At 48.8% G+C, this 23,053-nt stretch overlaps 7 protein-coding genes across 7 annotated transcripts; 5 read left to right on the top strand and 2 right to left on the bottom strand.

Moving 5' to 3' along the window:
* Positions 1 to 697: 697 nt before the first annotated feature.
* On the top strand, positions 698 to 2,128 carry DEU56DRAFT_935955 (P-loop containing nucleoside triphosphate hydrolase protein; the record flags this gene model as incomplete). Its single annotated transcript, XM_041358807.1, has 2 exons — positions 698 to 979; positions 1,040 to 2,128. Coding segments are annotated over 2 exons (1,371 nt in total), but the record flags the coding sequence as incomplete, so codon positions are not given.
* Positions 2,129 to 2,712: 584 nt separating this feature from the next.
* On the bottom strand, positions 2,713 to 4,425 carry DEU56DRAFT_762162 (uncharacterized protein; the record flags this gene model as incomplete). Its single annotated transcript, XM_041350644.1, has 3 exons — positions 2,713 to 3,393; positions 3,449 to 3,775; positions 3,841 to 4,425. 3 exons carry the CDS (start codon positions 4,423 to 4,425, stop codon positions 2,713 to 2,715), a joined length of 1,593 nt encoding a protein of 530 aa, XP_041201034.1.
* Positions 4,426 to 8,076: 3,651 nt separating this feature from the next.
* Positions 8,077 to 9,449, top strand: DEU56DRAFT_213459 (uncharacterized protein). Its single transcript, XM_041345095.1, has one exon. It carries the CDS (start codon positions 8,447 to 8,449, stop codon positions 9,329 to 9,331), a length of 885 nt encoding a protein of 294 aa, XP_041201033.1. The 5' UTR covers positions 8,077 to 8,446; the 3' UTR covers positions 9,332 to 9,449.
* Positions 9,450 to 9,655: 206 nt separating this feature from the next.
* Positions 9,656 to 12,333, top strand: DEU56DRAFT_749559 (uncharacterized protein; the record flags this gene model as incomplete). The annotated part of the gene is made up of 10 exons (XM_041349447.1): positions 9,656 to 10,664; positions 10,722 to 10,750; positions 10,803 to 10,942; positions 11,012 to 11,315; positions 11,366 to 11,407; positions 11,463 to 11,525; positions 11,583 to 11,704; positions 11,765 to 11,923; positions 11,971 to 12,073; positions 12,130 to 12,333. The coding sequence occupies 10 exons, from the start codon at positions 9,656 to 9,658 to the stop codon at positions 12,331 to 12,333; spliced, it is 2,175 nt and encodes a 724-aa protein (XP_041201032.1).
* A 213-nt stretch (positions 12,334 to 12,546) lies between these two features.
* Positions 12,547 to 14,835, bottom strand: DEU56DRAFT_843515 (Aldo keto reductase). The gene is made up of 10 exons (XM_041355076.1): positions 14,805 to 14,835; positions 14,309 to 14,658; positions 14,240 to 14,244; positions 14,089 to 14,121; positions 13,874 to 14,029; positions 13,650 to 13,823; positions 13,514 to 13,600; positions 13,374 to 13,457; positions 13,148 to 13,307; positions 12,547 to 13,091 (listed from the first exon to the last, which is right to left on the bottom strand). The coding sequence occupies exons 2-10, from the start codon at positions 14,478 to 14,480 to the stop codon at positions 12,931 to 12,933; spliced, it is 1,032 nt and encodes a 343-aa protein (XP_041201031.1). The 5' UTR covers positions 14,481 to 14,658; positions 14,805 to 14,835; the 3' UTR covers positions 12,547 to 12,930.
* A 128-nt stretch (positions 14,836 to 14,963) lies between these two features.
* DEU56DRAFT_749548 (uncharacterized protein) lies at positions 14,964 to 15,798 on the top strand (the record flags this gene model as incomplete). The annotated part of the gene is made up of 3 exons (XM_041349446.1): positions 14,964 to 15,025; positions 15,182 to 15,578; positions 15,631 to 15,798. The coding sequence occupies 3 exons, from the start codon at positions 14,964 to 14,966 to the stop codon at positions 15,796 to 15,798; spliced, it is 627 nt and encodes a 208-aa protein (XP_041201030.1).
* Positions 15,799 to 19,504: 3,706 nt separating this feature from the next.
* Positions 19,505 to 21,965, top strand: DEU56DRAFT_935901 (major facilitator superfamily domain-containing protein; the record flags this gene model as incomplete). Its single annotated transcript, XM_041358806.1, has 15 exons — positions 19,505 to 19,720; positions 19,773 to 19,905; positions 19,955 to 20,032; positions 20,083 to 20,188; positions 20,242 to 20,262; positions 20,327 to 20,368; positions 20,424 to 20,436; positions 20,491 to 20,562; positions 20,616 to 20,665; positions 20,720 to 20,820; positions 20,880 to 20,922; positions 20,974 to 21,072; positions 21,189 to 21,283; positions 21,332 to 21,620; positions 21,679 to 21,965. The coding sequence occupies 15 exons, from the start codon at positions 19,505 to 19,507 to the stop codon at positions 21,737 to 21,739; spliced, it is 1,419 nt and encodes a 472-aa protein (XP_041201029.1). The 3' UTR covers positions 21,740 to 21,965.
* Positions 21,966 to 23,053: the final 1,088 nt, after the last annotated feature.

Here is a 23,053-nt window from a genome sequence, read left to right as displayed (position 1 = left end):
TCTACCCCAGTCAGGCACAATGACCATTGCTTCTCCATCATTCTAATGGACCAAACCGACCCAGATCCATCTCAATGTGAGCCGCCGGATGAGAAGAACCCACCCAGATCGGTCAAGAAGCCCCCAGGAGGGGTGGAGGTACAATATATGGCATTGAACCCCCCCAAATTAGGTTTAGGAAGCGCTGAGAATCCATTTTGACGAGTCACGCTTGGATGTATCCAGTGATACATCATGTTGGACAGTAGATAATGAGACTGGTTGATGTATCCCTATTTTAGGGCTATAGTAGTATACTGATGTATCTATATAGCACTATGGGCTGATACCAGATGTAAATAATGTCGTCTGGTACGAGCGATCAATTCCCGAGAGATCTGCAGTACGTTGTCAACTTGGCTTGCACCAAATGAGAATGATGTGGGCTGCACTGTGGGCGGGATCGATGAAAGCTACGTTGGCAGCCACTGGAAATTAGTAGAGGATCACAGAGATCTATTAGTCTGCATTTTTTGGCAGGCTTTTTACCGGTGGTCAACACTTCGGCGCTAACGGGTCAAAATTCCGAGGATGCCGCGCAAGCCGGACGTGCCGCCATGTGCCGAACTCAGACAAGCGAGCGATAAGCGACAACTTCGATAGTACTACTAGACATACACATAGTATAGCGTGAAAATCAATGACGAGCACGTTCAAGTTCACCTCTACTGACGGCGCTGATCTTTGCCGTCAGATTCTACAAGGATGTATGCCTCACGACACGCATGACTTCCAACTATCAGCAATCACTCATCTACTCGACGGACAAGATGTACTCATGTGTACCGCTACAGGTACAGGCAAGACTGATACTTTCATACGGCTCATGCACATTGTCTTGGCCATATCCGAAAACCCCAGCCTTGCACCTGGTACCAAATTTCCACGACATCCTGCTATGGTTGTGGTCTGTCCAACAAAAGTTCTCGAGGAGGAGATGGTAAGCCACCGACTCACTGTGCGTTCGATGTTTCGACGTCATACTAAATATGTCCGTCAGGCAGAAAAGATGATCAAAGCAGGACTCACCGCCCTCGCTATCAACGCCGACACGCTCGATATGGCTCGAAAGAAGGCATTGAACTTGTTCAAGGAAGCTCTTGAAGGGTATCATGTTCTGCTCGTATCACCAGAGCTATTAAAGTCATCTGGATTTGCCGGTGTCTTAGATAGTCCGAAATTCAGTTCACGGATATGCATGCTAGCAGTTGACGAGGTTCACCTTGTCGTGACCTGGGGAAAGTCCTTTCGAAAAGATTACGAGCAGATCGGTGTCGTCCGTTCACGGCTGCGAAACATAGTGCCAATGATTGGTGTGTCCGCCACTGTCCGCACAGGTGCAACAACCCAACGAATCCTTGAAGTCTTGGGGTTTCAAGAGGGTCAATATCACATCCTTCGACGATCCAATTTGCGACATGACATACACATTATATTTCGAACCATGCGTTCGAGCATCGGTGGCATCAAATTTCCCGAACTCAACTGGGTGCTCGCAGACCGTCGCAAAAAGGTCATTTTCTGCAATACCATTCATTTTGGCTTCCGCGTCCAATCACATCTCTTCAGACTGCCCGAGGCTGGACCACATCGTGCCAAACGCATACGCATGTTCAATGCCCTGAATTGGAAGACATATAATGATCAAACCTTGAAGATGTTCCGAGATGGCGATCCTGACGCACAAATCATCATTGCCACCGCGATTTTCTCTGTCGGCATGGATGCGCCAGCCTTCGATGACATCATAGCATTTGGGGAGCCGGTTGATGTAGAACAGTGGCTGCAACAAGGCGGGAGGATTAGACCGAGAGAGGGAGCAAATGATCCACGCTACATCACCTATGTTACCGCTGGTGCTGTAGCTGCAGCCGAAGGCATGGTCCAGGGTCCTGGAAGCGATGCGAAGACCAGTATGGATCCTGCAATGGCATCAATAATCCTCGCAGACTGCAAGATAAACCAACTCGACAAAATCTTCGGTAACCCACAAGATGACCCACCATGCTCATGTACAACCTGTCAAATACATCCGTCTCCAACTCGCTCATCACCGTGTAGTTGTTCGGGCCCTTCATGTCAACCAGAGCTTGCAGAGTCTGTGTCTCCAACAAGGGACAATGACCACGTGCCTGGTGGAAGCACCGACGATGAGACTGTCAAGAAAGTGCCATGTAGACGCATCACCAAAGCGATGCGTACACATGGGGTAGAAGCGCTTAAAGAATGGCGTCGTGATGCCTGGGACACGGCCGATGACAAGACCACAGGTGCTTTGCCACCAACGACTTTCTTACCTGACCGGTCCATCAAGAATTTGCTCGACCATTTCTTCGAACTGGAGACACTTGAAGATCTTGTTCCTCACGTCAGTGAACTCTCGTGGTTGGCCACATATTTCCATAGCTTGCACGAGCGCATTTACAAGCTTCGTGATGAATTTGAATTGATACGGATTCAGCGGCTTGCGGAGATACGGCTTGCTCGTCGTGCGGCCAAAGATGCAGAAGAGGAGGACATTGATGCGGAGGACCAGGGCATTGACATCGATCCCCAACCAATCAAGCTGTTGATCAGCGCGAGGTATGTTTTATGCAAGGCATGACTTGATCCTGCATTAAGAACAAATTTTGCAGGCGTGACAGGATTTCAATTGTAGATTAACAGCACCTACTACAATTCGAGCACAGCACGGTCAGTCTCGACAACGAGTTCACCTTCTTCCACAAATATATTGCCCAATTCCATCCACTGTGTCTCGCAGTTGGTATCCAACTCCATCGCAGCATCAACAGATTCTTCGAGGCCAGTCATCAAGCCACGGCCCAATGTAGTGTCTGCAACGAATGTGCGCAGCTTGCCATTCCGCAAGTGTTCAACACCGCGCTCGAAGTCATCATAGCCCATTTTCTTGTCATACCCCCCGTAGTTGCGCCCTGGACGTCGGCTGTGAAGCTGACTCTGTTTGTATTCAGCGAGGAGAATGGACACCTCAGGACGAGTGTGTGGTTCAGTATGTCGTCCGCTCCGCACTTGAAGGCCTACCAAACCTCTAAGCTCCTTCTTGATGCGACTGAAATGATGTAGATTTCGGGAAATGGTAGCGCGGATATACGTGTCACCATAGTCAACACCCTTGCGTTGGACAATGGCCTCGAGTAGGCGATTGAGGTATTCTTGCATGAAGTCTAAGGCGCAAAACGAGCCCGCCTGCCCAGATACATTCACGAGACTGGCACGCAACATAGTCTCGCGCAATTCTGGACTAGCCTCCAACTCAAGGCAGGTGATGGTCTCTAGCAAGTATGTCACATACTTGCTGTGAGAGGAACCAGCAAATGTGAATAGCATGTTCTGTGAATGCCTCACGTATTAGCGAACACGACCCTGACACGACAAGAGAGTTTACCTTGATAGCCTCATACATGCGTCCAACATCACCCTCGGCTACCGCATAAGCAGCCTCGCGTGACATCAATGCATCCCGCATGAATGCAACAGACTTGGCCAGAACAAGGTCACCCTCGTAATGGCCACTGGGTCCTTCTCCTGCGTCGTCCGAAATCCACGGTGTGCCAAGCGGTACCACTTTGGACCATTCAGAATCTCGTTCCACATTGGACAGTGCTCGATGAAGTGCCTTGGTACTCGAGTATGAGCGATGCATCTTCTTCGCGGCAGCTTCTAAATCCTCAAGGGCCGGAAGATTGTTTTGAAGTGCGAGGTCGCTGACATGCTGGAATATGTCACACTATCATCATAGCTTACGAGATCCACAGGACGATTTTTTCGAACGCTCACCTCTCCAGAACGTTTGCGTGACTCTCGCGAAGCAATAGTGGTGAGATAATGCCAGGTGAGTGGCTGGTGTTTCTGTATGATTGCACTAACTTTCTCCACGGTTGTAGCACCAATGTCGGCCCACTCCTTCTCCTTTGGATTCGATTTCGACGGCAACATGGAGTGTAAGCCGCTTGTAGGCTTCACGGCACTTTCTGCCTCTCGGACAAGCTCGTCCGTCAAAATTTGTGCTGCAAATGAGGTGAGTGCAGCCTTTGCGGGCTTGATCTCCTCGTATGGTGTTTCTAGCTGATAGGTAAGGTTAGCGTCTGGTGAATTTGCAGGGACCTTCGTGTACGGGCTATTGAGCCATGCATGAATGATGTACCCAACGCCCCGAGCAGACTCCCCTCGCACAAACTTCTCGAGCTTTTCGGTATGCCGGCGTGAGCGTCCTTTAATGTCCTCATCTTGCTCATCCTTTAGTCGAAACAAATGGTACAAAAGGTCACCTAATGTCCAGCGCCACACAGCAAGGAGATCGAGAATGGCATCAATCTTCTCTAGCGCTGTCTGCCTTGGTTTGGGCGTGTGCGGCTCATTCATATCGGAAACTGCACCAAAGACTTAGTACTTATGTTAAATCCGCAGGCTGAATATATTCCGCACATGAGGATGACTCTTTTCGGACGCGTTTTTGGGCATTGGACGGCAGACGGCACGGAGTCAGTGGTAAGTTTTCATCGTGTGGTCTCTTCCTTTTGTGAGATGGTGCACTAGGAGGACTCGGACTTGTGGGTCTTCGCTGGACGTGAGGTGTGCATGGGCTGTGGGCTTGCAGGACTCGGACATCACGATAGTATGGTGTCGGTGTGTAAAACACGCCAGGAGAAAAGAAGCCCTGGTTCGATATGGTAGGAGATGAGTAGCGCGGTTCGAGCTGTTGAGGGCTAGTTGGAACATAGTGGGGTGTATATTCGAAAGGAGGAGAGTATTGATGATTCTCCATAGCATGTACTAGCTCTAGCCAACTACTAGCAGAAAGTATATCTTATCGTCCATCTCCTATGGGGTTGTTGCGCACCATATGGCACCTGTCATCGCGGACTCAAAAACGAGCATGCCGACCATCCGGCATCGTTAAGCGACGATTTTGACGACCAACATGTTGACCACCGGTAAAAAGGCTGCCAAAACTAGCAGACCTTGAAATGGAAGGAACGACTGTCTTCATTCTATCAAGGTCTGACTACGGGAGACTAGAGATCTATATGGCCCAACGACTTGTGTGCCTACCAAAGTCAAGTGATGGGCTGTAGCGAAGCTGGAAACTGCAATCCTAAAGCCATTGGCACCAGCTCTATGCTTTCGTACCTGAGCCCAATCGCGGTGGAGGACGAGGGACAATCGGGCTGATGTGTTTTAGATATCATCGCAGGGGGGAAAATGTGGCGGGGTATTATTCGTCGGAAACAAAGGATTCCACGCGCATGGATGAGTTACTTTGCATTTCACCGAAATAACAGTTCCTATTATGTGGCCTCAAATGTCTGGCGTTAATGAGGAACGAATAGAAAGAACTCCACCTCAGGACGGTACCACCTGTAACGTATTTAAACGGACAACTCTCCCACTGGCGGAGAAACAGAACAAGAGTCGACGCCATCCCGTTTTCATAAAGACGGTACATCTTCCCAAGCCCGCCCTCGCCCTCGCCCAGCCCTCGCCCACTCAAAAGAAACATGAGGCTCGAATGCTCTCGAATGACATTTGCGAGATCTAGACGATGGGCAACAAGCCCTTGTTGGGTCACGATGACGATTCTTGACGACTGCAGGATCCCGTCAGCGCTTATGGGCGTTGGCTTGGAGCGGAGGGTGGGGCGGAAGCATCCTGGTCTACGAAGTGGCCATAAACAAGACGCAGTCGATTTTGTCAAAGGCACACGAGAGTGGTATGGGCTTTGGACTCGAGTATCTTGTTTGCATCGAACGGCAACAGATTTTCAAAGTCATCAGCGGATGAAATGTTAACGGTGCTATGCATGTGGCGGACTCGAGAGACCGGTAACATTGTCCTAGGACCACTCTACGTGGGCGGCTTGACATGAGATTGACGTAGGCAGCACTGCATTCAAGCTGTTGGCGTTATACTCCCCGACCAGCAGATCATCGTCTGGAATGCAGCGACGAGCAGAAAAGGGTTGTGGTTGTTAAGGATAGAATAGAGGGTGTTAATTTGAAAGTCGTCCGACGCATGTTCACTCCAGAATTCAGATGGTGAGTCTCGGTCTCGTCAGTGGAAGAACAACACTCGAATTTCAGTTAGGATGCCGCTGGAGAGATCGTCGATTATCACACAGTTCCAAGTCGTGTCACGCGCATGCTGAACTCTTCCAATCAATATCATCCATTGCTACTACATACGTCACTAAAGTAACAAAAACGACCCGCTTTGTGACCTGACCACTGCGTTCGAACACACCGACAAGCCACTCGAACACCCTGATATTGTCTGTGGATCATGACCAACTCATTGTGATCGTGACTGGCTGTAAAAACAAACTCGCTCGTATCCAAATGGTCAATTCCTCAACGTGGAAGAGTGTACAGCGTGCGCACAAGATTCCTTCATCCTTCGCACTCACACCCGTACATGCACCGACTCCCAGTGACCTGCAGGATAGCGCTCACGAAGGTCCACCCCGGATATTGAATGTACACCTCCACAGTACATGATTCCACTCATCCCATGGTTGCCGCCGCAATGAAAACACAGGATTGCAGTGCGGGTTCTTTAACAATGTCAGTCCTGAATTTACAACGCGTGACTGACCGTGTGTCCAGATCGAAACAACAACTTTTCCGCCCCGCCGCGTCAACAAATCCGCGTAAGCAGGCTTACCACCCTGCGCTACACTCCCGCATCAAGGTCCTCATCACTGTATCCCATTTCGCAGGCTGTCACAACAAGCACAGCCGAGGTGGAACGTTCACGACACTCGAACAGGGTCAACACAGTTGTTACAGCAGCTCCACATCAGTCGTTGACACCTTTGACAGGGAAAAGATGGTTGTTCTGATGCGCGAATACATCACCGTATCAGTCAAGCATGGTAGGCCGTTTTGACCAGCATACTGGCACCGCCAGTGCATTTAGCTCCGATCGTCTAACCATCTTGTGCCTAACCGCCCGCTGTTTGATGAGATCGACGCATGGATCTAGTTGGGGAAATCATAAAACTTTTATTCCGGGGACAATCTGAAGTTGAAAATTGACCATGCTCCGATCCTTACGCCGGGTTTAACTCACATAACCCAATTGACGCTCGTTGACCCACCACTAAGCATTTCGTCTCCCCAATTACACCAATCCAGCTCTGCAAACTTCTTGTCCCAGACTGTAAGTAGCACCATTAGACAGAGTCGATATGCGAAACGATTAGCAAAAGCACGGAGAGGGGTTCATATGGTTCGGATTTCAGAAGTTTCACTTCCGTAGCTGCAGGATAATTGTTGTGAGGTTGAATAAGGGACGGAAGCTAATCGGTTACCTTCGCACGCAGATACCATCTTCAATATATCGATCGAGGGCATGTATGATAGAAAAAAGGCCCATGGATTGTGTAGAGCATGAGATCTTCCTAGTCGATGCATATCCTGTCGACACAGGCGGTGATGGCCATGGAACATGGTGTGGTAAAGTATTTCTGGATGTGCCTACAAAGAGCCTTCATTTTTCAGCATGCGAACTATGGACGAGCCCCAAGTGAGATTGCTGGAGGCAGCATGTATGGTCACTGGTGACCTCCAAAGACGGTCAATAGAGTGATGCAGTCACAGGATGGATAAATGCTTCTTTCAGCGTAGTGAGCAACTAGTAATCGCATAGACGTTTGCATTCCTACTCGATTTACGAGTCCATCATGATGTATCGCACATCAATTTGAGTCGCTCGGCCATCTTCCAGTGTCCACAGGCGGTCCCGGAGTTCCGTGCATAATATCGATATCCTGAGTGACGAACTTGTGGCGGTCCTCTCCTTGTGTGGCAAGAACACACCCAAAGAAAGGTGTCCAGAGTAATTTCCAGAATCGAGTCAAGCTTCAAGCTTGCACTGGAGTCTGGCAGTAAAAAGAGTGGATAAGAGTCAAATAAGAGTCGTCGAAGACTAACGTGGCTAATCACGTGATACGTCACGTGTGGCTTACTTTAATGGCTGTAATAGGAAAGCTGCTCTTGGAGTGCGTGTCTTGGTGTTACGTCTCTGAGCACACTTGCCACAAACGTTGTTCGATGTTCCAGTGACTCGCCATAATCTATTAGCTCTCTCGCATGAACTCTCGCCCTCGTCACCCTCGCTGGAAACGCATGATCCTTACGAAGAAATCCTCAATTCCTTCCATATCTCTGGTCTTTGGAGAAGCACAGCAGGTTTCGTCGTCCCAAACCGCAGCAGAGAAGCTACCTCAGATTTTGCGCAAAGCTAATCCCAATCCCACCTTAAGCTCAATGGCAAAGGATCAGTCAGAGCAATCTTTAGAAGAGATGCCAGTCTCAGCTCCTTTTAACCAGCCCACCAATGCCCACGAAACAGAGCAACTTGAAGCGTCGACCACTCATGCTCAATGTACCTCACCATTGGTAGTAGAAGGTACTCTTTCATATCTTCATGCTTTCCCGCTTCTGAATGTGGCATATCATCTTCAGGTTCACAATCTATTTCTACGCCTGGACCGCCTGACCAGAACGCAACGTCGCTCGTACAGTCAGGTCCAGCCGTGATCTCCGTAGATCTAACAGCATCTGCTCCGTCTAACCCTATCCCTCCTCCCGATACATCCGTTGCAACTTCGTATCAAAAGTCTTCTTGGTTCGCCTCGTGGACCCGAGCAAAAGTGGAACAATCCCCTGAATCTGGCATCGAGACGACCGGTCTCACGACCCTGGTACAGGCATTCGCGAAGGGATCGTCGATATCATCGGAAACCCCGCATTCACAACCCCCCGCCATTCCTTCAATTCCGCATCAACTACCTATTCTCAATATACCTGGAGATGCCGGACAAAGCACTCCAACCTCAACCCTTCCACAAGATATACCTACGAAATCACGTTCAAACGATCTACCCACCCCTTCTCCCAGTTCGGCATCATATCCGTTTTCTTCGTCGCCGGCAGGTCATCACTCGCGACCCGGCACTGCCTCCATACTCTCGCCGCTGGACGAGAACGTGCCTAAACTTTCGCCCGCTAAGCTGTCTCCAGCGACTCCGTCGGCTATTTTGCAAAGCGGCGATGCATCACAATCCAATTTGACGCTCAATCAATCTACTAGCCGGTTTACACTGAGCATTCCTTTACTCGGACGACCAAAGCTCCCTCTTGAACAGACTGTTGCTGCAGCTCAGCGTGATGACATCAGAACTATGGTATTACCAGCAGAGTCATCTGCGTCTTGCAAGCAACATTCAGCTGCGAAAGGTCTGTTACGACCCTCCACGCGCAATTAGCGGGATTACTGAACATATTGTTTGATAGAGTCCGTACCGTTCGCTGCTGAGAAACCTTCTGCTCCGGTCGTAGAGGTGACCGAGGTGAATACCACGGCAGATACTATAGCTCAGCCTGAGGGAATTGTTTGCAAGGGTGCCACTGAGGTTGCTGACGCGCAGACAAGCACATGGTGGACATATCTCGGATGGAGTAATGCTCAAGCGTCTGAGAGTCAGATACAAACAGAACCAGTTGTAAACGCTCCCACAATCTCACCGGTCGTTTCCGATGCACTGCCGCCTCCAGTCGGTGAGATGGCAGCACAGCCAACTGTCGAGTCTATGACCGTTGTTCCTCAGAAATCGGAACATTGTACCGAGGAGCAGATCGCATCACAGAAGGCCCCCTCCGTGCTGTCCACTGACGCACCGGAATCACAAGGCTCTGCGTGGTATTCTCCGTGGTCGTGGTACCAAGGCTCGTCTACGCCTGTGATATTCACAACCTCTCCTTCGGATACTCAAGTTGTCTCCGGTGGAGAAGGGAACGTACAGTCGGAGCTTAGCCACGATGATGAACATTTGAACCAGGCGGCCACCGCTGTTCCCCCTTTGCCGGAGCAACAACTTCCTGCTAGCGAAGCAAATCCGATATCATCGACGATTCCCAGTAACAGATCGGGATGGATCTCCTTTTTTTCTGCTCGGGCGGTGGCGATGAAGAGCATTACGAATGAAAGTCACAATGGAGAAATGGAAATTATGGATTTGGACGAAGATGAAGCTAGTCTGCCTGCTGGCTCTCCATCATCGGCCACCTGTTCCGCTCCGTTGAACAAGGACGCCAACATACCATCTCCGGGTTTGACGGGTGTGCCACATGTTTCTCCTTCCTCGTCATCTCCAGCTCATAAGAAACCCGAAGACAAATCTACTTCAATTAATGGTTCGGTGAATATATCAGACGCCGTCCGGCGTGGCGTCAACAAGCGCCCACCATCTCCGACACCCTCGAAGAAATCAGGGATAAGGACGCCCATAGTCCCTTCTACACCGAACTTGGTCATGCCTACTTGGGAAGATACTTTCCATACGCAGCCTCGCGCCCATATGCCTGCTCTGCCTCCATCTGCCCTTTCCAAGACATTCCAATATGTCAGCGATGTGCTCTTTGCGCGTGATGAGACTCCCGTACACAAGATCGGCAAAGGAAAGGCTCGGGAGAGGCCTTTGGAACCTTATGAAAAGGCGCTCCCACGTTCGTGGGATGTGATCGGAGGACAGGAACATCGGGACGTGCTGCGAGGGTGTCAAAGGGCAGTTGTGATTGGCGTACACGGGTGGTTCCCTGGTGCGGTCTTAATTGTTTCATTGGTAGACGCATTTTGCTCATACGCAGCATCCGAAGGTGCTGTCATGCGGACGGTTATCGGCGAAGTTAGTACATGGTCGGGTTTTTTGTATCACAGTTTGACTGATCCTTATGCAGCCGACGGGGACAAGCTCAAAGTTTGTGAACATGGCTGTTCAGGCGTTGGAAGAATTTCAAGATAAGCACAACGTGAAGCTCTCGAAAATCACCAAGATACCCCTGGAAGGCGAGGGCACCATCAGCCGCCGAGTGGACAAGTACGTTCTGGACAACTTTTTTTCCAACAAGATCTCTCTGATGCTCACACGACCACCTCGTGAAAACAGGCTGTATCAGAACCTGATCGGGAATAAGGAATGGATGGAAGACGTCCAGAATGCCGATGTAATTTTTTTTGCCTCACATTCCCAGGGATCAATCGTTTCGACTCACATCTTGGATCGCCTCATCGCCGATGGGCACATCCGAACAGCCCCACGTGACTTGACTGCCACCGCAATTGCTGCTGCTTCTGGTAGCACGAGCATCACACGCCCTCCACAAAGGGTGTGTTGTCTGGCCCTGTGCGGAATTCACCTTGGACCACTGAGATATCTGAGCACGAGCTCATTAGTCCTACCTTATATCCAGGTAAGTCACGCGATCCCGCTGGGCACCCAAGTTTATACAGGACAACTTAGTACTTCGAGTCGATTGCTGCCCGGGAACTGTTCGAATTTCAGGTAAGTTAGTGGCATAAAGTGGGACGTTGTTAGGTAATTGCGTTGCCACCACCAGGATACGGACAGTCAGATTTCAAGAGACTACGTAAAGGCTTTGAGAAACGTCCTGGATAATGGAGTATGCACTTTACCCATGGCTGATCATTCGTCAGATTAACGACGTTGCCTTTAATAGGTCAAGATGGTGTATATTGCGTCCTTGAATGATCAAGTAGTAGGGCTGTACTCTGGGCTGTTCACTTCAGTGACGCATCCCTTGATTTTGCGTGCGCTTTACATTGATGGAGATGCATACCAGTGCGTGTCAGAAATGTCACTCATCTTACGCAAGTTAGGCTCACGTCGCAATTTTTTTAGTTCTTCAGATTTTCTGTCCAATCTTCTCGTTCTCCTGCTACGTATACGAAATGCAGGGCTATCAGATGGTGGACTCCTTGCTCATTTGTCGGAATCAACCGCTGGATCGCTGAATGGGGTTGGACATTCGACCGCATACGAAGAAACTGCGACATATTCGTGAGTACTATTCTTCTAGCAATGCGTGTGATTGACTCCGCAAGCAGATTCGCAATCAACTACCTTTTCCTATCCGACTCTGGACAACACTCACAAGTTGAGCTTGCGATGGAGTCGTTTGATGCGCGAGTGGAACAGAATGACTACGAGGTTTGCTATTCCCTGTCATATCTGTTTCTCGCAATGAATATGAATCTTTCCCCTAGATTCCTTGGGCTCTCCGTGACCTCATTGCTGATGAACGAGTCGCCGAGCTCTTTTCAGATGATTTTATCCGCCTGCGAGATGCCTTCCGAGACTGGCAACCCAAGACTGCAATTTTGCGTGATGTCAAGAAGAAGCTCCAGCCGATCCAACGACTTTCATCAACCATGATTTCCAAACACGCCGATTCTATGAGCAAACTATAATCCAACCCTCGTTACAGGCTCTGATCGGTGAACTTTGTTGTTCCGATCTTGCACACATTGCGTCATTAGATTTCACACACCACAGAGTTAATACTCGTGAAACAATATTCCCGGACACTGTATATCATTCATTTGCATCGCCCTTGCAGCCGGGACTCACTCGCATATACATATATATACATTTCATCGAGATCATTGCGATGCAAGGAAAAAAGTTAAGCTCCGAAGCCCAGAGAGAACGGATGAAGTTCCACGAGTTCCGGATCTTACATGCTAAACAACACAGCAAAGACGGGCGTACAGAACCGACGTGTCTCGCGATACTGGTGTTCACGAGATGGACTGATGCTGATGAGGGTCTGAACAATCACATGGAAGAACGTTGATGATGTGGAGGCTGGGCATGGATGCCATCAGACCCTGCCCAACCATGCAGATCTTTCTTATTTTGAGAATAGAGCATCATATCTCAGTGGCGCTTTGATCCCTAGATGTGCACAGATCTAACTTTTCAAGAGTACACATCAAAGATACACCACACAATCACAAGATGCATAGCTGTACATAAAATGATAGACATCAAGAGGTACAGCCATGTTAACGGTATTCGGCCCCACAGTCCCCTATCATGGTGATCATACGGCGACCATTAGACCGGGCTTGTACTGCTTCAAGGGCGCTGTTGTCCTCGTCGGTCAATCTGAAACCAAAAACACGGTCATTGTCATCGATGTGCTCGGATACTCCCAAACGGGCGCCTGGAGTAAACCAAAATAATAAATCTCCGCTTCGAGGACAGATTGATTGTCCTTACCAATGATTACAGCTCCGACAAACGAGTGATCAAGGACCCATCGCGTGGCTATGTTTGCAATGCTTAGCCCTCCATGACGATCGCCGATATCACGCAGCACTGCCAATAGGGACTGGAATAGTGCCCAGCTCCCCCAGGCCTTCAAGATCATATCGAGATACTACGGACGGTAATGAGAACTTGCCGTATGCGCCCAGGCAACCCACACGGAGCAGGAGATTCGTACCTTGCGCTGAGATGGCGTCAAAACACCGGAATAGAGGTCTGGTTCCGGCTGATTCAACCACTGGTCTGCTAAAAATCCACCGCACTGCCAAGCGCTGTGTAGTGATCCGAGATCAGGGTAAGGAAAAGCGATACACATACAAGCGTGCCGTATGTTAATAATTTGACATTATGCCGTTCACATACATCGGCCATGCCGTGCAGGGGTCGAGTGTCGATTAGGGAGAACTAGATGATGGTGAGAATAGTAATGGAAGCATTGATTTGGGATTCTGACCTGGACTTGATTTGAAACGATGAAACCAGGCCCCAGTTGTGTACATATTTCATCTGTTCGTATGGCATCAAAATTGCACAGGCCGACGGCGCTGATGAGCCCTTCATTTTGAAGATCTTGAAGAATTTGGAGGGCGGTGAGATATCCTTTGTCGGAGTAATCTTGCCAGTGAAACTAAGGCCGGGGTCATGATTGCTTCAAAAGGATATGAAACCCTTGCTCACCTGCAACAGGTCGACAGAATTCGCGCGCATGCGTGTCATACGCTCCCGAACGGCATTCTCCACGATAGAACGCGTCGGTACCGTTTGCCGGAATACACACCACTTTGTAGCGCCGACAGCATCCGCCGTGCTTGGTAGCGATTCTTTGAATTGCCCCTGAAAACGGCAGCTCGATTCGATGGATGATCTGGGTGACACCGAGGAACACAACTTACGTAGAGTATTTCCGCGCTTCCATAATGATCGGCTGCAAGATCTTGCTTCAGCTCATGGTGAATGCAGTGCAGATTCGAACATACCCTATACGTCGATACCGGCAAAGTCAGTTTTATATGAAGAACCTATCAAGAAGCACGGATTGCGTACCATATCTGCCAAAAATGGCGTTTATATTTGAAGAGAGAGAGACACATGACCTGATATTTCGCGACTCACCGAAAGCATTGTAACCCATTTCGACGTGTCTTGCCATTGCTTGACGAATCTTTGCTGCCGAGGCGCTTCCCCAAGCGTTACTTGACAGCTGCCAAAGACCTACCCATACACGGGGGACGGTGAAGGGACCGAGAAGGAAAGATTCTTTGGGCTGCGGTCTTGTTCGTTGCATGGTTAGGAGCCGGGATAGGAGTGAACGGGATTGAAAATGAGTGGATTATAATGTTTCATTATCAAACTCCGTTCCAATCCTAATAAGTGGGCGTCAAGGGGAGGAACTCGGATACGTTTAGGACATGTTGACAATGGACTTGACAAGGAATGATGATGAGGCTAAGCGCTAGCTAAGCCTGACAGTGACTCAAAAAACGAAATTAGCATCATTTCCAAAACAATCACGGCAAAACAAGAAATGACCGCGACCGCGATTGTACGTACCAATACGAAAGGTTTTGGGTCAACCTGTGTTCGGTCATTGAATGATGATCTGACTTACCTCGAAATAGTTGCGGAACCTGTCCTGGCTTCTAATGATGCTAGGCTGATGCCCGAGAATAATGCACCGCAAGTGTTAAATAAGTTCGGATCCAGCTGTCCGACATCTCGTGTCCTCCCTCACATCCAATCACCAGCGCTCATCGATATCCACGTTCCAATGCCCGCTCCTGAAGTTGCACCTGTTCATACACACGAGACTACCAAAACACTAGGACATGTGTAAGTGCAATCATTCTTAGCCCCCTACCTACTCATATCATGAACGTCACTACTAGCAACTTGATGGTAAGCTAGTCCATTGAAGGCACACTCAAGTCCCACCTAATCTCTCACAGGTGGACACATTGATAGCGAATGCCACGATAGATGAGCAAGTCTCTCGTCACTTCGGCTGCCGCATCAGAAAACTGACGATACTACAACCAGCTTGCGCGCAATCACTCGGAATCTCCTTGCAACCGGCACACCCAGTCTTGCCGCCGCATTCACAGCCGCAGCTCGATCCCGCCTACGTCAGACCAGTGCTAAACGTATAGCGACAACAAACGGCTTATTCACGACTAGTCACAACGGTATCCATGCTATTCCCACACCAGAGCTAGATAATGCCCTCGCCCGCGCTCGTTCTCTATATGGAGCTGGAATGGGTTTCGCCAGTCTGAGTATCCTTTCGTCTATCGTAAAGGCAACTGTTGGCCTGAGGTGGGAAGAGGATGGTGGAATGGCAGATGTTTTAGCAGTCATCGATGCCGATATCAGCCAAGCTATTCAGGTCGGTGTTACACAACTCCTCCGCATATCGTCCGCTAACCGCATACCGACAGAGTTGCAAAGAAGAACTGGAAGGCGGACGAAACGATACAGCGGTTGCTCAAGAAGCGATAAGCAATCTATGGTCGGGTATCGAGGAAAGTGCCAGGGACGTTGAAATTTGGGGGGGAGAATTTCCTTATGACAGAGCATCCAACAGCATCGAGTGCTGGAAAATTTAACACACCTCTCTAGATGAGTTGTAATTACAGCTTGATTGAATGTCTCCCGACACCATGCATATGCCATTAACCACTGTTTGAGGGCACGAGGGTGGCAAGCGCTAAGCTGAACCGGGCTATAGTTCACAGCGGGAACCAGTCTAGAGAGCGGTGATCAATGTGGATACCATCTATCAGAAATAGGACGTCTACATTTACCAGGAAGTGGGTACTAACCGGTGAAACGTTCTGACAATAATCGGAGCAGCGAAGCGTGGTTTGTTGACCGGTAAATTGATTGCAAAGTAATGTCAAACCATCTCAGCAACCCTAAAGGCTGTCAAGGACGTCAAACCACGGCAAGCAAGCTTAATCGCGATGGCAAATAACTAATCTGAAAGTCAAAATTACAGCTTCTTGAGTATTCCATTTAGAATAGTTCAAGGAACGTGCCGTTTACTGATCACGCTGAAATTGCAATTCAGCGCCATATGTACAATGTGAACGTTTGAACGCCAACGTAAAACTCGGGAACGTCGATCGTGTCCGCCACCACGAACCCGAGGTTGACTCGTGCTGGGGGACAAGTATCGTTACTGCTTACCCAGAATATTCGAGACACGATCGAGTGCCTACTCACACGTATTTTTACAGGTCCCATATGAAAGGGGTATCAGATTTCTCCGTAGGAACTCCACGCAACGGCATTAACTGGACTGCGGAATGTCATAATCAAATTGTGTTCCAAGGGACGCGATGGCAATGAGAGCAGCTGGGAGCCATGAGGGTACACACAAACATCTCGTGGGAGTTGGTGATAAAGGTCGCCATTAAATCAAAGAGTCGTGCGCTCCGATCGCAAGCTCGGCCCTTCTAGAACGAGTCCCCCGTTCACTCTCTGTGAAAGGACTAGCGCCTAGGTCCAGCTGACTGCAAGAATGAAATAGAATCATGATCCGCACTAGAATCGTCCACCAACGAAAAGCGAATTGCTCTAAAACTTATTCGGATACTGAGGATATCCGGCATGTTTTAGATCGGCGATTTAATTTCATCAGGCTAACCACCATGTCCGCGCATCAAACAATGAGCTTCTACGTAAATGATTGCGACCTCGCCGGCTTCAACCTGAGGATAATACGATGCTTTTATCGGGCGCTCACGTTTTTACGGCCAATCATATTCTCTGACTGGCATCATGACTCCTTGTCCGTGGGCTCTTTTCTATAGCGACGCTTCGTGGCGCTCCGCTCGGAGTCCGTTAACGGCTGATTTCAACGGTGGAAAAATATCATTTTTGTCGCACGAGCACAAGCCGAATTGCTCCCTCCTACTCTCAACAGCGACGAGCGCTCCATTCAGGACGCTTTTGCTAGTCTAAAAGTCTGTCTCGACATCAAGAAGAGCTAAACAACCCGAGGCGGCTTCAGTAAACAAACTATAGTGAGACGCTTTACCGACTCTATTTGGAATAGCCTCAACTGATCATTGGGTTATTTTGAGGTGCGTTCTTTAGCTGAGTCCGCCAATCATATCGTCTATGGTGCTCATGCGCGAGTCCTTGCTGAGTGTTAACGTAACAATCAGATTGGCATCCTGGCGTCAATGCAGGGTCTCAGCATGGCCGGCAACTTGCTCCCAAATATAGTTCTTCTGCTGGAATGCGGTCAAGGCAAATGCTCGTATCCACCAACCTTAGACAATTGTCTGGCGACATCTTTGCCTTTGGCCATCATAGCATCACTGTTATGATTCATGGCTGACAGGGTCCTCCTAGAGCCTGAAGACAAATCCACCGAGGACTTGCCATTGTAATTCTAAGCTTTGTTTCACATGCGGACCCTGTTGTATGTTCAGTTACGCGCATTACTATTGCATGACTTTGCTTATAATATTTTGGAAGGCGCACCGCCGAAACACTAATCATGTAATTAGTCTGTTCATGGTTGTTTGGTGGTACATGATGAGTAACATCCTTTGTTCAAACCGATACTGAGTCAGTCTCCTACGCGAGTCGCTTCTGGGAGGAGCACCTGTCTCGGCCGGGGACAAAGCTAGTTGCCGGCTCCCATTATCTACATATGTAAACCTCCGCTGCACATGCAGCCCCATGTAGGTTTTGCACCACTGGCATGCTCTGGCATGTGAGACATGCGCTGACATGCGGTGTCATTTTAACCGTCAGGAACGTTCAAGGCCGCCATTCACAAATCCATAAGTCACTAGCCCGCTGATTGCCGACTATGTTGACCAAGATGTCGGTATTTCCTTGGAAAAAATGGCTGCATGTGTTTTTATGTTCCACTTTTCAGATCGCATCGACCAGGGTCGGTCTCTTTACCCCACAAAATGATCATTAATGTTTTATGGTCATGTATCACATATAATTGTGCCTGCTTTTTGCATTTTGGGCCTGGTGAGCAGACTCGAAGGCTTCTTTTGTTATGGCCGATTTGATTGCCATGGTCTATTTCGTGTCGGAGACTTGTGTTCTCGTCGTTCTAGAACGAAAAGTTGTTGAGGTGGTGTTGAGCTATGCTGACATGCAATGCAACCTCGGACTGCGGCGCAAGTCCTGCGACCCCAAGTTCTATGCTCTAATTGACAGACAAGAAGTGAACCTCGCCCCAGCCGCCGTTCTTGTCACTTGGATTATAAGCATATATATATACAATTGACACAATCATAACTTCTAGCATGCTTCCTGTCTCATCTTTAGTGTCAGCATGTTTACTGCACTGGCAGGACCTACTCTTGAGCATCCTAGAAATTGCTTAAGCATTACTGATGCATCAAAGCAAAATGGGCGTTGAACGTTGAGGAACCTGGGTGACGTATTCATAAAGTGCCTGCGAAAACAAGTCTTCAAGTTGTGTTCGTACCAATTGTACAACTTGACATCCACGCATCATTTCATTTATTTCCTCTGTCGTTGTCCGAACTCCCGACAGGTCAATTTAGCTTGCGTTGACATCGTATCTTCCCGCATCCTAATGTTCTGCACTTTCGCGCCTACTAATTATCCATGGAGTAGGCCGGACCTTTCTGACGGTCCGGGACGACGCCGCGTTTGTCCAAGGCGCTAGATGAGTCACGACTATGACGTTTTCCGACTCTGAGTCTATGTGGTCGGCTTACTACAACTTTTCCTGCTGAACAATATCCCAGGTTCATATTTGGGTTAGTTTTCCCATTGCTTGTGGGAGGAATTGTATCATAATGTTGACGACAGGCTGCCTAGGGCACTTCTGGAACCTGGCCACCGGTGAGTTGCAGCATTACGATGTTCGCAACGTAGGTTGTATCGCATTGCTAAACGGATAAACGAGGCAGGCCCCCGCCGACCTGGTTACATCATGATCAATGCTCCTGTTACCAATTTAGGATGCCTCCAGGCCCCAGCATTGTATGAGCCTCGACACGGGACGTTCTGGGAACACGCTGAATCGATTCATCACACTCACAATGCTTAGTTCCGGGGACTAAGCAACTGCAATTGCCACTCACAGATGACATATGCTTTTGCTATTCGTGACTTCATCCAATCTAGTCACAGAAGTTCACTGGCCCACAGCTGAAACGTTCATGCCGACCTCTTGGGCGGCCGTCACCGCTACAACAATACTCCGCAATGACATTCGGCGTTAAATATATCAGTCATCCACTTCGTACCTGCTTACATTATTAGCATCGACTTTATTCATCCCAAGGCTTGTGTCGTACCATGATGGCGTTGACCAGGATATCACAAGGGTCATTTGCCCAGCCTCAGGATGCTGCCACCACAGAGACCGACGTCTCTGCCAAAAATGACGAATGTGATCCACACCTCGTCGTCCTAGAGCCAGAGGATAACCCGCAGAACATGTCCTCGTTCAGACGCTGGCTCGCGGTCCTTATCATCAGCTCTGCCTCTCTGTGCGTGACTTGCGCTTCTTCGATTGTGAGTCATCTTATCTCTCATTTTGGTCGAGTCGAAACTGATCATGCTCCAGGCTGCGTTCACAGAACTGGGTGCCGCCCAAACGTTCCATGTTCCACATGAAGTAACCATCCTCGGAATTAGTATGTTTGTGACAGGTCTCGGAACTGGACCGCTCCTCGTTGGCCCGTTGTCCGAAGTGTATGGTACGTCCGGTGTTTTGATCCAAAACCATACCTTCAACAAGTTAGGCAGGCCGAAATGCTGTATACGAAATATCTTATGCGTTATTCTTCGTCTTCACATTCCCCGTGGTGTTTGCTCCCAACATTGGTGAGTACATTTACTCCAAAATAGACGATGGATCTACTATAGAACAACAGCTGTTTTCTTGATCTTCCGCCTGATCACTGGATTCTGCGGATCAGCATTTTTGAGTGTAGCCGGAGGAAGTGTGAGCGATATGTTTCCGAATTCGAGTATTGCAAAGTGAGCCCGTGGGTTTGTGCTCTATTTGATATTTTGCTGAGTCATTTGCTAAGTCCAATGGCTGTGTATACCATGTAGGCTTGCTTGAACAACGCCAACGGCCAAGTTGTATATTGGAGTAACTGATCATCTTGGAAGATCTCCATTCATCGGACCAGTGGCTGGTCCCTTGATTGCTGGGTACGTTTTTCATGTTCCTCTGAAGCACTGTTTCTGATATTACGTGATGATGTAGATTCATCAATCAGGTCAGCCCTCACCGGTCTGATCCTTGATCCTTGTTTTGATATGTTGTCTGATAGCACCTATACTGGGAATGGACATATCGCGTGCAGTTGTGCTGGATTTTTGTAGAGTTGCTGATGTTGGTTTTAGTGCGTTTGTATTGTTTTTTGGTGATATGGATTTACTTATGAATTGAATTTAGTTTGTTCCTGAGACGTACGTCCCGGTGATCCTGAAGAAGAAGGCAAGAAGGTAGGAGTACCTCCTTCCTGTTATCTTTGCGTGATAGATCAATCCGCTCGATAGACTGCGGAAGTCAACCGGAGACCCAAAGTTTTATGCTCCTTTGGATAGACGGGAAGGCACCCTTGCCTCTGCTATCCTCGTCAGTTGCTACAGACCGTTTCGTGAGTCATCTGAAATCACTTCCGCTCCATCGCAAGTAGTGATGTAGCACCTTCCCTAGAACTACTTCTATTCGACAGAATGGCACTACTTTTAGACTCCTGGTAAGGGCAATGCAATTCATTGATACTCGGTGTAAGTCATGATCATTTCAGGAATGCCCTTGTTCTTGGAATCCTATACTTGGCATTCCAGGCATTCCCCATTATTTTTGAGGATGTCCATGGATTTAATATGCAAACGACTGGACTAACGTTCGTTGGGATCGGATTCGGAATGCTTTCGGCTATTTCCACACAGCCATTTTGGAACAGGGAGGTCCCTTTTTCTCTTGACGTTCAGCCTTAATACTGACGATACTCCGTTCCAGACTATTTGCCCGCGAAGCTGCCAAATATAATGGTGATCCACCTCCTGAGACGAGGCTTATTATGGGTCAAGTAGGAGGTATACTAGTGCCAGTGGGTCAGTAAAAAGTGGTTCTTGGTCGCATAATACTTACAATACCTACAGGTTTGTTCTGCCTCGCATTCACAACATATCCGCAAGTTCACTGGATTGCCCCAATAATCGCGTCTGTACCTTTTGGCTCCGGGATATATTTTGTTTTTACATCAACGTTCACATACCTTGTCACTGCATACCGCCCAATCGCTGCGTCTGCTATGGCGAGTAATAGCGCATTGCGGTCAGCATTTGCCGCTGCGTTTCCGCTGTTCGCGGGAGCCATGTATAATAGACTGGGTACTGTTGGCGCCACCGCTCTTCTGGCCGGCCTCGCAACAATCATGGCGCCATTACCGTGAGTCAAACAAACAGCAAATAATATGCAATATTGACCCTCATTTCCTGATTACCAGTTCCGTATTTTACCGAATTGGCGCACGACTGCGCAAGAATTCACCTTTTGCAGCACATTGATATTTTTACTCCTACGATCTATAGATATTATCCTTGATGAAACGACAAAGCTTCAACGCGTCGAATCAACCTAACCTCTGAATTGATACGTCGGCGGCAGTGGCGCTTCCTCTGAAACAAACGCCAGACGATCACCTATCTCAGCCAATACTTATTTATTTTGCCTGGTTGATCGCTCCGGGTACGTGGCTTTTACATGCTGAGTTCCCGATGAGTATCCGCGACATAACGCGAGCCATACATCTATTGCTCGATCACTGAAACGGCAAAGCTGTGGATATCGTTGATAAGCGCAGGCACGACTAAGGCAACCGCAAGAAGGACATCCATGTACGGAGCTTTAATGATGACACGAGCCTGAATCGCCTTTCTCACTGGAAGGTTCGACATCAGTTGGTTTGGGATATTGACACCCAGTATTCTTCCTTCGACCGCCACAGGTCACACGATCTGATTACTTGCTGGACAGTCTCTTCCGCAGTAACAGTTTGAAGAAGCCATAAACCGATATCGGCATTCTTACGAATGATGCCCATGCTATCGCCATGCTCTGGACCGGCGCCCGCGCCCATTAACGAGCCAACATATCTAAACTCTGAAAGAGCAGCGGTCTCCCCTAAATGTCTGCTGGATCACCATTGGTACCCAGGTAGGCGGTACCCTCGTTGTGTAGTTGATGCCATTCATATCATTAAGCCGCTATCCTGATTCCTGATTCCTCTTCATTGGGAAACCGCCAAACCCGTAGGAAAATATCTAGCCGAGAAGGCACTAGTAACACTCCAGTGACTACATACCCATGCGGCGCTGGGTTTGCGGCACTCACCCCAAAAACGCCCACACTAATTTGAACATGAATCAGTCATCCATTCCCCAGATTCAATTAATTGAACCGGCAGTGGGCGAGAGCGCGCGTGTGTCAGACTGTGCAGGAACGTTAACCTAGCCCAGAGCTACGTGCCGGTTCCACCAAACTAAAAGCCGTACGTTACTACGTGTATTCCAGAACATTTTGTCTCAAGAACCTAGAAGCCCACGCCCGGGAATGCTTTATTCACCGTGCCAACTTGGTTCAGAAGGTCTAAGATCGATCCTCCGCTGCTCTAGAGGTGCACGTGGATGTCTGTGGAAGTGTGCGGCGTGCCACCGCTTGGTTTCTTATCATTTTCTTGGGTTGTTGATGTCGGATATTCACCAGTTGACCGGGCGCATCTTGTAACAGCTGACATTGGCACATCGATCACTAGCACTGGTTGGGTCCGAGCAACATCATGGGATGTGTTCGGTGCTGTATACTGATATCGGTTAATTAAT

The sequence above is a fragment of the Suillus clintonianus genome, assembly GCF_016758775.1.
Source record: "Suillus clintonianus strain FC179 chromosome Unknown DEU56scaffold_192, whole genome shotgun sequence".
NCBI lineage: Eukaryota > Fungi > Basidiomycota > Agaricomycetes > Boletales > Suillaceae > Suillus > Suillus clintonianus.
This window is presented reverse-complemented; position numbering and strand designations above follow the sequence as displayed.

Bases quoted from the DNA above. Each gene is read 5' to 3' on its own strand.
- DEU56DRAFT_213459 (XM_041345095.1), top strand. From the start codon at position 8,447: ATGTACCTCACCATTGGTAGTAGAAGGTACTCTTTCATATCTTCATGC.
- DEU56DRAFT_843515 (XM_041355076.1), bottom strand. From the start codon at position 14,480: ATGCAACGAACAAGACCGCAGCCCAAAGAATCTTTCCTTCTCGGTCCC. The intron at 14,030-14,088 runs GTAAGTTGTGTT...TGCCGTTTTCAG, and splicing joins GAAGCGCGGAAATACTCTAC to GGGCAATTCAAAGAATCGCT. The intron at 13,308-13,373 runs GTACGAATCTCC...TACCGTCCGTAG, and splicing joins TGACGCCATCTCAGCGCAAG to TATCTCGATATGATCTTGAA.